This window comes from Salvelinus alpinus, chromosome 1 (genome assembly GCF_045679555.1).
Source record: "Salvelinus alpinus chromosome 1, SLU_Salpinus.1, whole genome shotgun sequence".
Taxonomy (NCBI): domain Eukaryota; kingdom Metazoa; phylum Chordata; class Actinopteri; order Salmoniformes; family Salmonidae; genus Salvelinus; species Salvelinus alpinus.
The window spans coordinates 55,215,930-55,228,645 of NC_092086.1; the positions used below are offsets into that span (position 1 = coordinate 55,215,930).

The window sequence follows — 12,716 nt, forward strand, 5'->3', positions numbered from 1 at the left end:
CCAAAGTCAGCGGTGGGAACGTGGTGTCACAGTTAAATGTCAGACCACATACTAATACACAAACTCACACACACCTGACAGGACATGTTTACACACACAAATGCACAAACGGACCTAATTTCACACCCCAGCTTTCATAAGCCACAACTACCCTTAGATCTGTTACACAAATACACTCTGAAATCAGAACACCTCCCCCACACAACTCACAGGCCCACGCATGCACACACAAACATACACACACCTACAGTTGAAGTCGGAAGTTTACATACACTTAGGTTGGAGTCGTTTAACCTGTTTGGGCTGCAGGGGCAGTATTGAGTAGCCTGGATAAAAGGTGCCCATTTCAAACGGCCTCGTACTCAATTCTTGCTCGTACAATATGCATATTATTATTACTATCGGATAGAAAACACTCTCTAGTTTCTAAAACCGTTTGAATTATATCTGTGAGTAAAACAGAACTCATTTGGCAGCAAACTTCCTGACCAGGAAGTGGAAAGTCTGAAAACGATGCTCTGTTCTAGGGCCTGCCTATAAATGGGCATGATACGTATTAGTATACATGCACGTCATACACCTTCCACTAGATGTCAAGAGGCAGTGAGAGAAGAAATGGAGTGTTTATCTTGGTCTGAGGTGGAATAAATGCTCTTGGCATGACGTGTCACCCATTTCCTGTTTTCTGGAACGCGCGAGAAGGGACCTGGTATTGCCTTCTGGAAAGCTGTCGTTATAGACGGCTACTATCTCCGGCTTTGATTTTATTTGATAAATGTGACAATATCATCGTAAAGTATGTTTTTTCAATATAGTTTTATTAGATTATTGAAATTTATTCGGGACGTTAGGCATGTTGCGTTGTGTGCCTTTGTTCAGGAAGGAGAGCTTCGCGCCACTTGGCTAGTGTGCTTGCTAATTCAAGAGGGAAAAAGGACGTTCTAAAACCAAACAACGATTGTTCTGGACAAAGGACCCCTTGTATAACATTCTGATGGAAGCTCATCAAAAGTAGGACCCATTTTATGATGCTATTTCATATATCTGTCGAACATGTTGTACTAGTAGTTTGCCCCCAGATTTTGGGCACTCTCTCGCTATAACTAAGCTGGATGTCGTAATGAAGTTATTTTTAGAATTCTAACACTGCGATTGCATTAAGAACTAGTGTATCTATCATTTCCTATACAACATGTATTTTTTAGTAACGTTTATGTATAGTTATTTGGTCAGAATATGTGAGTGGCAGAAAAATATCCGGACGTTGTGGGAAAAAGATGCTACGTTAGCACAATGTATAACCACTGATTTCAGCTCTAAATATGCACATTTTCGAACAAAACATAAGTGTATGTATAACCTGATGTTATAGGACTGTCATCTGATGAAGCTTATCAAGGTTAGTCAAAAAATATATATATTTTGCTGGTTTGTTACGATCGCTAACTTTCGCTGCTGGTAAATGGCTTGTGTTTCTGGCTATTGTGGTAAGCTAATATAATGCTATATTGTGTTTTCGCTGTAAAACACTTAAAAAATCTGAAATATTGGCTGGAATCACAAGATGCCTGTCTTTCATTTGCTGTACACCATGTATTTTTTCAGAAATGTTTTATGATGAGTATTTAGGTATTTGACGTTGGTGTCTGTAATTACTCTGGCTGCTTCGGTGCTATTTCTGACGGTAGCTGTGATGGTAGCTGCAATGTAAAACTGATTTATAGCTCAAATATGCAAATTTTTCGAACAAAACATAGATTTATTGAATAACATGTTATAAGACTGTCATCTGATGAAGTTGTTTCTTGGTTAGTTTGGTTGGTTCTTGGTTAGTTAGGTTGCTTTTGTGCATGCTACCTGTGCTGTGAAAAATGTCTGTCCTTTTTTGTATTTGGTGGTGAGCTAACATAAATATACATGGTGTTTTCGCTGTAAAACATTTTAAAAATCGGACATGTTGGCTGGATTCACAAGATGTTTATCTTTCAAATGCTGTATTGGACTTGTTAATGTGTGAAAGTAAAATATTTCTCAAAAATATATTTTGAATTTCGCGCCCTGCACTTGAGCTGGCTGTTGTCATAAGTGTACCGACGTCGGGCTTGCAGCCCACAGAAGTTAAACTCGTTTTTCAACCACTCCACCAATTTCTTGTTAACAAACTATAGTTTTGGCAAGTCGGTTTAGGACATCTACATTGTGCATGACACAACTCATTTTTCAAACAATTGTTTACACACAGATTATTTCACTTATAGTTCACTGTATCACAATTCAAGTGGGTCAGAAGTTTACATCCACTAAGTTGACAGTGCCTTTAAACAGCTTGGACAGTTCCAGAAAATGATGTCATGGCTTTAGAAGCTTCTGATAGGCTAATTGACATAATTTGAGTCAATTGGAGGTGTACCTGTGGATGTATTTCAAGGCCTACCTTTAAACTCAGCGCCTCTTTGCTTGACATCATGGGAAAATCTAAAGAAATCAGCCAAGACCTCAGAAAAATTATTGTAGACCTCCACGAGTCTGGTTCATCCTTGGGAGCAATTTCCAAACGCCTTAAGGTACCACGTTCATCTGTACAAACAATAGTATGCAAGTATAAACACCATGGGACCACGCAGCTGTCATACTACTCAGGAAGGAGATGTGTTCTGTCTCCTAGAGATGAACGTACTTTGGTGCAAAAAGTGCAAATCAATCCCAGAACAACAGCAAAGGACCTTGTGAAGATGCTGGAGGAAACAGGTACAAAATGATCTATATCCACAGTAAAACAGTATATCAACATAACCTGAAAGGCCGCTCAGCAAAGAAGAAGCCACTGCTCCAAAACCGCCATAAAAAAGACAGACTACAGTTTGCAACTGCACATGGGGACAAAGATCATACTTTCTGGAGAAATGTCCTCTAGTCTGATGAAACAAAAATAGAAACGTTTGGCCATAATGACCATTGTTATGTTTGGAGGAAATGTTTGCAGCATCATGTTGTGGGGGTGCTTTGCTGCAGGAGGGATAGGTGCACTTCACAAAATAGATGGTCTTGAGGAAGGAAAATTCTGTGGATATATTGAAGCAAGACATCAGTCAGGAAGTTTAAGCTTGGTTGCAAATTGGTCTTCCAAATGAACAATGACCCCAAGCATATTTCCAAAGTTGTGGCAAAATGGCTTAAGGACAACAAAGTCAAGATATTGGAGTGGCCATCACAAAGCCCTGATCTCAATCCTATAGAAAATTTGTGGGCAGAACTGAAAAACCTTGTGCGAGCAAGGAGGCCTACAAACCTGACTCAGTTACACCAGCTCTGTCAGGAGGAATAGGCCGAAATTCACCCAACTTACTGTGGGAAGCTTGTGGAAGGCTAACCGAAACGTTTGACCCAAGTTAAACAATTTAAAGGCAATGCTACCAAATACTAATTGAGTGTATGTAAACTTCTGACCCAGTGGGAATGTGATGAAAGAAATTAAAGCTGAAATAAATAATTTCACATTCTTAAAATAAAGTGGTGATCCTAACTGACCTAAGACAGTGCATTTTTGCTAGGATTAAATGTCAGGAATTGTGAAAAACTGAGTTTAAATGTATTTTGCTAAGGTGTATGTAAACTTCTGACTTTAACTGTACATACACACCAGTGGAGGCTCCTCCGAAGAGGAAGGGGAGGACCATCCTCAGTGAATTTCATTTTTTTAAATGGTAAAACAGTTCAAAAGCTTTTTTTTGGTTGATAAAACTATACTAAATATATTCACGTCACCAAATAATTTATTAAAACACACTGTTGCAATGAAGGTCTACAATAGCCTCAACAGCACTCTGTAGGGTAGCACCATGGTGTAGACGGAGGACTGCTAGTTTCCGTCCTCATCTGGGTAACGATAGCTAACACAGTTCCGTACAGGTTTTGCGTACCGCAGCATTCAAACGAGGCTGCGATGAAAACTAATGGGACTGTAGCGACTGTGTTGGCATCAAAATCTGGGGTGTAAACTACTTTTCTATTCCAGCTTTAATTGACATGGTAATAGAGCAAATGTATTTGAGAAAAGTTGAAAAAACTGACCCTTCTAACGCCGCACAATACATTGTGACGTATCGTACGGCAAGCATTATGCAACACATTGTGTGCCGTACAGCGTCTTTCCACCAGGGGTAGAGGTTCTCTCGCAGATTAAAAACAAGAAAGTGAAAGGGACAGGGAAAGGGGGATACCTAGTCAATTGTACAACTGAATGCATATATTTTTCGCATCATCTCTGCTAGCCATCATGACTCTCAAAAGCCGCGAGACAGCCGCTGTTTACTTGTGAAGATAACTTTAGCGCCGCCCTAAAAACCCTATTAAAAAAATAATGACACATTATATAAACTCTTTATATTGTTCTATAGAAATTTCAGAGGTGATAAATTGGAGTGCAGTTTCCCCACACAACATTTCTCCCCCCTTTCACTACTACTCAGTAGCTTTCGCTTTCCCCACCACAATTTTTCAAAAGACCGGGTGGAGCTCCATTGCCTTCTTCAATCATGCAGAGACGGGCAGCATGAAGGTCGCGTCATTGGTTTTGCTGGAAAGCGGAGAAATTGTGCTTTACAATGGTATTCATATTACATTTGACATGGAAGTATACATTTTTTGGGGCGCTAAAATATGGTCACGTGTACGGAACACTGTCAAGTGCGGAAGTTTGTTAGTTATCATTACATTGACTTCAATACAAAACCTAGGAGGCTCATGGTCCTCAACCCCTTCCATAGCCTTCACAGTAATTATGACAACTTCCAGAGGATGTCCTCCAACCTATCAGAGCTCTTGCAGCATGAACTGAGATGTTGTCCACCCAATCAAAGAATCAGAGGAAGAATTGAGTACTGAAAGCATAAGCTACAGGTAGCTAGCACTGCAGTGCATAAAGTGTGGTGAGTAGTTGACTCAAAGAGAGAGAAAGACAATAGTTGAACAGTTTTGAACAAATTAATTTCTTCCAAAATGAAGGAGAAGCAAGAGAAAGAGAGAGATTGTCATTGTTTTTCCAGTTTCACTTACTTAGCTAGCAAATGCAGCTAGCTAGTTTACACCCTGCTCAAACAGAGGGATTCTAGCTATGACTATTCAACACAACATTGGAACACTTCCAATTCAAGGTAAGCTTTTGGTTTTACAAATTTATTGCCACCGGGGCAAGTTCTAAACTGCTTACTGACTGAACACTAACGTTACTGCATGACTGTAGCGGGTTTACTAACGCGTTTGAAGGTTCTATTAGCTATGTTGACTATAACGTTACTTTAGCTAATATGGTGACAATGATGTAGGCTGTGTGTAGCGGGTATGATATCGTTTGTCTTGGAAAGTTTTTTTCACATGGTCACATGCAGCTGATGTGTTGTACATTGAAGTCTAAAAGTGAAGGGAAAAGGTGAGAGGAGGAGAGTGCATAGATGCAAGAAGGAATACAACGTGGCTGCTATGAAAGTGAACTGTGTTTACACGTGATCAAGGGTGTATTCATTCCACCGATTCTGTTAAAATGTTTCTTAAACGGAACAGAGATAAAAAATACCCAAATTTGTACATTCGAAACTCTCAATGACTACACCCTAGATCAGCTAGATGCAGGCAAGAGTGTGCAAGATGGGATTGAATGTGTCACTGTCTGTCATCTTTAATTTTTCTCTCGACCTGTGTGCACCTACGTTGTAAACTTTCATTCATAGGCTAGGCTGTAACAACCTCATGATGGGTATAGAGAAATGTTGAGTATCATATAGTAGCATAAACCTATCGATGTTACATTGAACTGGGTGAAATGAATATGAATGACAGTCATCCAATATGCTGTAATAGAAATATGGCCATGCTCATAAAAAAATGTAAATGGTCCTCCCTCATCTTAAACAGAACCGACCGCACACGCACGCACGCACGCAAACACACACACATACATACACGGACACACACAGCAGGACCACTTGCCCACTCCTCGCCACTATCTAAGGCCACAAACACAGGAAGTTTAAGGCTGACCCACTTCTCTTCTGTCAGACGTTTTATTCAGGTCTTCATACAAACAAGCTGTCAGTGAACACATTTAAAGACAAAAACAACTAGCAGCACTAACTATCCGAGATAAAGTAACAATGCATTGGCAAACCAGCTGCCTCAATAGTAGTACAAGTAATATACAACATTTATATAAAATATGAATAAGCTACATATTTAGAAACTCTACAATACTTTCCATGTAAAAAATCATTGGTTGGCACTTTGTACCTGCATTATCTGAGCCTTGTGTCATAGCTTGCACGAAGAATAAATTCAACAGCTTAACTAAAATGCAAATTGAGTGAAAAATGGATTGTTCAAATAGACTTGTTGCTGTAGGTATTCTGCAGCTCTTTAATGGTCAAATAGCCATTACAACTGGGTTCCACTGTCATTGAGGAGGATCTGCCTAGAGCAGCCTCTACTGGCCAGGCATTGTAACTGCCGCTAGACGCCATGGCTGAGTTTGACTCAGGATTATGTTGGGGGAGACTCAGGGGATGGTGAGGGCCTGGAGGGATCCGAGCAGGCAGGGAGACTGGTAAGACAAGAGGGGCAACTGGAACCACATTCCTCTCCTTCTTATCCTTCTTTCCTTCCTCTTCCACCTGGTCCTCCCCCTCTACGCTCTCCATGCCGAAACCAGAGTCTGGGCTCAGGGGCTGGCTCTGCAGCCGACCGAGACGCTCCAGGCGCTCGTAGGAGGAGGATGTGGTGGAGAGAGTGCTGTGGTCCCCCTGGTAGGTGAAGTAGACGGGGCAAGACTCGATGAAGAGGCTGCTGGGGTATTTGGGGTAGAAGTAGCCGATGTTGGAGAAGCAGGAGGACTGGCCGCTGCTGTTCCAGCCATCAGAGGGAGTGTTGGGGTCAGAGTGTAGGAGAAAGGCCGCGGTGGTGGAGCTGGTGGAGTCGGTGACGTCCCAGACTTCTGTTCCAGACACCTCCACGGGAGAGATGTCCTCGCAGGGCTGGGCGGTGATGAAGGACTCTGGAGCAAACAAGGGGCTCAGCCATTTCTGCATGGGGAGGGCCAGAGACACACGTCAGTATACGCAGCTCTGTACAGTGTCACAGTTATTGGTGAAATTGAAAGATATGCTTATACTTAGGCAAAATGACAAAGGATAAATATGTTACTGCATCTACACTGGCACGTATCAAGTTTTGAAAGTTGCTGCAAGATCAGTGTGTGCTTGTTCGTAAGTCTAAAAGGAGTGTATGTGTGAGTTTATTGGTGTGTTAATGTGTGCATGTGGTAGAGAGAGCGCGTCTATGTCTGCATCTAACTGTTAATGCAAGGAATTCAAACCAACAGAGAAACAACACCAAGGGGCCTTTGCTCATGACTAATGTTTCGCTTGGGTTTTTTACTGTGGCTGGACACTATCCTTTCACTGGCAACTAAAAGAGACTGTTCCCAACTGTAAGCATCAAATGTAAGTAAGTAGTAAGTCAAGTTAAATAAGGACATAAATGCGGATATATCCACTCAACCAGGTTCCAGAATATTATATTAGGCCGTCCACTAGGTTTTCATATCAAGAAAACATTCACGCTAGTGAATAAAGCCACATACACAGAATTTTATTGGTTCAAGAGGTTTCAAGTTTAGCAGGAAGTTGGAGTATTTTCCAGGTACCTGAATGTTTCCACCGTGGACAGAGTTAAGTGGCTGGAAGTACTTGGCGGGGTCAGGCACATACTGGTGTTTCCTATAGTGCACCAAAACAACATGGATTTTAATAAGCCATCTTGGGTCTGTCCCAGAATTAACTTGACACTACATACCCAAACAGACCTAAGGCCCTGAATGCAAAATCTGCTTCATATTGGATTATGTAACCAATGATAAAATCAAGCCCCCGTCATCAACACGGCACAAGACCAAATTAATTCACTGAGCCAAAGGTTGTAGGTCTCACTCCTGATCTGACCCAACAATACATACATGTACGCATATAATCCACCTTTACGCATTACTCACCTATTGTTTGTATGAGTTTTGTAGAAGACCAGCAACATGACAACGATGAGAGTGAAAAACGCACCACTCAACACCAGCCACAAAGTCAGGTCCGGGGACTTCACTGAAACACCAGAGAACGGGAGCACGGTTGGAATATAGGTCTCAGAAATTAATCTGGATGCATTTAATGCAATTAACATAGGTCGTTGACACAATTTTTGAGACCAGCAAATTTGTTTTTTTCCTGTATGGGCCGCATGAACTTCACTATGCACCGACTGTCAGTTTCTCTGGATAGGATAGAGAGTCTTCTGCATGACTGAACATATAGTAGATGTAAGGTTTTAGTTTGTGGCATGGCATGGCATCAAACGTACCAAAGGTTGGTGAGACCTCGTCCTCTGATGTCCAGGAAGCAGTGGGGCTCCACTCACTCCAGTGGCTAGAGGCGGGATGGGTCGGCTTGACTCTCAGCCTGATGTGATGAATCCCACTCTCCTTCACATCCAGCTCTATCCACGGTTCCTGCTTTAGTCTGGTCAAACTCTGGGCCTCCTGACAGAGACAGGTAAACAAAAATAATCATAATCACTACAAAGCTACAAGACTCTCAAACTATTTAGGCTGAAATCCTGATGTGAGATGGGTGTGTGTAACTCAAATGTACACACATCATGCTTTGATGTCTATGGAAGCGAAGAATCCGCCAAAAATCACAGCTAAATACTCAGGCACCGGTATTATGCATGACTACCCACTAATTAGATTCACTATAACTCATTCAGCAGGAATACTGCGTGTTCAGCCAATACCACACACTTTCACATCCACCCACACAATGGTTTGTCTGTCTCACTCACCCCCCATAGCTGATCTTCCCTCTTCATCTTCACCTGGAACTCATAATTAGAGATCTTCCTAGACAGCGGACTACCAGTACTCCAGGTGGCATTAGTCCCATTGATGATGACCGGACTACCAGGAGGATGCATCTTAACTGTAAGGAAACAGAGGGAGATGTCACAGTCATCTATTACCATGAAGTGGAGGCGGTTTGGTGAATTACAGTCAGGTGATGGGTAATCTTGTCTGAGACCTGTCATTTAGCAGATGCTTTCCAAAGCAACGTTTACATAGATAGTGGATTCAGTATTGAATATGTACCCATGCAAGAATCAAACTCTCAAATGAACCAGTGAAGAAGAACGACTATTTAGTGAGAGGCTACTCTCGCAGGTACAATAGACAAAAGAGAACACTGAAAAGGTGGACACTCACTGTGGTTGATAGGTTTGTATCTTATGAGGTTTACCACCTCAGACCCGTCACACTCCACCTTAATGCTGGGGAGGTGCTCGGATGAACTGAAATACTGTAGAGAAACACAGTCAGAAAGCAGATTACATGTTTATTAAAGTAACAACTCCTTGCATCTGTTCTACATTCGTGTAAAAATTCTCATTTTCACAAGCAGTTTTCTTAAAAATATACTTCACATTATATATTTAGTTTACTTTGAATAATAAAACAGGAATCGATAGATTTATAGAAAACAATGAAATTGATATGTACAATAACATATATGTACAATAACATATATGTACAATAACATATATATGGAGAATTACATACTGTATATAGTTCTGATTCTGATATCAGGAAAAACTTACCTGGCCCTCAAAGACAATACTGCAGCCTCTGAAAGAATGACCTTGCACCGGCCTATCCAAGCGTTTGAGATTGCAACTACTATTGCTATACAAAACAAAATAAATGAAAAGTAAAACTCTCAATATTACACAGGGATGCATTTATACCTCAAAACACAATGCCGTCATTTTCTGTAATGCAGTAATAATAAAGACAGACAAAAAATATTCCTTACAAAAGATTGCTCTTAAAGTTTTCTTTTGTACCGAGGAGCTGGCAGGCCACGTCTGGATCTACTGCCGAGCTGTTCCACACACAGGTGATGTTGTTGATGTAGTCATTCACACAAAACAGTCCTTGGAGGGAAAGACAGCAAAGGCAAACCAAAAATATTATTACTGTATAGTAACACATCATTTTAAAATCCACAAACTCACCAACTTCACAAATCTGACTTATATTTTGCGCGGGGGGGGGGGGGTCAATTCAATCAATAAATTGTGTTTCTCCACAAGGTGCAAGTACTGTTTTTTTCCCACAGATCTTATCTGAATGAGTAGGCTGAGAGTAACATGAAGTCACTAGTTACCTTGGAGATTGTGAGTGAAGCCTGGTGGGACAGAGAGCAGGAACAGCAGGTGAAGCATGGACCACATCATTACCACCACTGTCTAACTGGAAAACAAAAGATGGCATAGATTAAGAAACTGTCACTTACAGAGTCTTGGCAATTACCACCACTGCTTAAATGTAAAACAAAGATGATGAAAACTAAAGATGAAGAGGCTGTTATAACGGAGCATTGGAACACCAGAAACATTTAGACAGTACAAAACCTGAGTAACAGTTGCATAGAACAGCAGAAAATACATGACACCGATAAGGGACGTCCTGACTTGATTGTATTCAACATTAAAATCTTTCCGTCACAGGCCCAATACCATTATTACCCACTGTCATCCCCTTTGACAGCAGTACATGAAGAGTTTAAGTAGGCACTTAAAGGCAGCAGCGGAAACTCCTCTTGAATTGATATCTGTACAGAATATACATTCATCCAGAGACTGCTGACTACTGCATGACCTAATGTTGAACTCTCAATGAGAAAACTTTTTGTACCCTTGTCTCCCCTGAATAGGCTGATGTTCAAGTTTGTTTGCACCAATAGACTGCTAAAAAACTAGACAGTCTAAACACTAACACTTGAGGGCTTGTTAGACAGACTCACCAGGTTGGCCTAGATGTAAAAAAACATGTATAAAACAGCAGAATATATATATATATATATACATACACTATTGATGTATTGTCACACGCCAGATAGGTGCAGTGAAATGTGTTGTTTTACAGGGTCAGCCATAGTAATACCAAGCAAATTAGGGTTAAGTGCCTTGCTTAATGACACATCAACAGATTTTTCACCTTGTTGGCTTGGGTAATCAAATTAGCAACCTTCTTGGTGGCTCAACACTCTAACCGCTAGGCTACCTGCCACCCTAAGGATTAGTTTTAAATTACTACATTACGATGATGCGGCTGACACCTAGATGATAACAAGAATGATACAGGGATACTCAATGATACGTTTTTTATTTTTTTTTATTTTAATCAAATTGAAATCTAAGTTGAATCTTACAAAGAGTAAGTGCTCATGCACATGCAAACAAATTGGTACTCTACCTCGTCAGACTTACCCTCTTAGTCAGGGTCGAAGTGTCAGCACAGTCCTCATTCTGTTCTCCTAATTTCTTTGCTCTGTTTTTACTATTTGACTTTTGCAGATGCTCTCTCCTCTCTGTCTCCTTAGTCTCAGGTAGGTCTCTGTCTGTCTGTCTCTCTCTCCCTTTGTGACTGTCTCTCTCTGTGCCTCTAGCTCTCTCTCACTCTGTCTCTATCGTTCTCTCCTGCTCCCTACCGCTATCACTATTGCTCTCTCTCTTTTTCTCTCTCTCTTTCTCTCTCCCTCTCGATTGAAGTGCCCAATGACATTTCATGGTGACACACGTAACCACAACCTCTCGCTAAGGCTGACATTTGCCTGTGTCTTGCAGGAAGCCACACAAAACCCTGAAGATAAAAAAAAACAACTTATAATTACCATTCTCTACAACAGTGTTTATCAACCCTGGTCCTGGGGACCCAAAGGGGTGCCCATTTTTGTTTTTGCCCTAGCCCCCACACACCTGATTCAAATGAAAGGCTTGATGATGAGTTCATTAGTTCAATTAAGTGCATTAGTGCTTGGTCCAAAACAAAAATGTGGTAGCCCTTCCTAGGACCAGGATTGAGAAACACTTCTCTACAACACATACTCTACAAGCAAAGCCATTAGGCCCCTCAGCCCCTTTATGTGTTAAGGTAAAAATACTGAATACACCGCATCCTGTTTCAGTCGAGCACCAGTAAAGTAGGCTAGAACAGAGACGTACGTTCACACTGAAATGTCAGGTGGTTTCACACATTGCAGCACCAGATTGGCAGAGTAACGCCTCGATCACACCGACAGCGGCATTGCATTTTGGTACAACAGAAGCACATGAATTTACAATGGACCGCTACATTTGCCTTGTAACATTGCGTTGGAGAGGCAGTTGCAGTGCGTTCTGTGTGGTGCATACGTTGGATTGGATTTATCGAACGTATGCGTCAAACTGTATGCGTAGATGGCTTGACAGAAATGGTAGCAGAAGGTTAATATTGAACTTTTGTTGCACACATATCCAGATGATGCTGTGTCCCAATTTGCGCACTGTCGATGTGATCAAGGCGTAAGGTGAATACCCTACAATTAGACACGTGTTAAAATATACAAAGGTTTTCCAATATACTGTAGATCCCTCATGAAAGCAAGTCAGGGCACAAAAAGGTTTCAAGCTAGTAGTAAATGGATAGTGGAGTCAAAAGATCCTTGTGAAAGTCAATAAAATGCAGAAGTAGAAATGGCAATAGAAAGATGAACTGAGTTAGTATGACAATGCAAAGGTCATCGGACATCTCATTTTGTAGCCATAGACAGACAGGCTTTTTCCTCATAGATGGGAGTATT

The 12,716-nt window shown here is 41.2% G+C and overlaps 1 protein-coding gene across 3 annotated transcripts; it reads right to left on the reverse strand.

The window, feature by feature from the left end:
* Window positions 1–6,030: 6,030 nt before the first annotated feature.
* Window positions 6,031–11,947, reverse strand: LOC139580832 (interleukin-2 receptor subunit beta-like). Of its 3 annotated transcripts, none has more exons than XM_071409909.1 (10): window positions 11,365–11,947; window positions 10,260–10,345; window positions 9,906–10,026; window positions 9,691–9,775; window positions 9,299–9,392; window positions 8,881–9,017; window positions 8,398–8,575; window positions 8,039–8,141; window positions 7,694–7,766; window positions 6,031–7,070 (listed from the first exon to the last, which is right to left on the reverse strand). In XM_071409909.1, exons 2-10 carry the CDS (start codon window positions 10,327–10,329, stop codon window positions 6,372–6,374), a joined length of 1,560 nt encoding a protein of 519 aa, XP_071266010.1. In that variant the 5' UTR covers window positions 10,330–10,345; window positions 11,365–11,947; the 3' UTR covers window positions 6,031–6,371. The 3 variants fall into 3 exon arrangements, with proteins under 3 accessions (XP_071266010.1, XP_071265998.1, XP_071266003.1); XM_071409897.1 differs by having other exon boundaries at window positions 10,260–10,341; window positions 11,365–11,945; XM_071409902.1 differs by having other exon boundaries at window positions 11,351–11,945.
* Window positions 11,948–12,716: the final 769 nt, after the last annotated feature.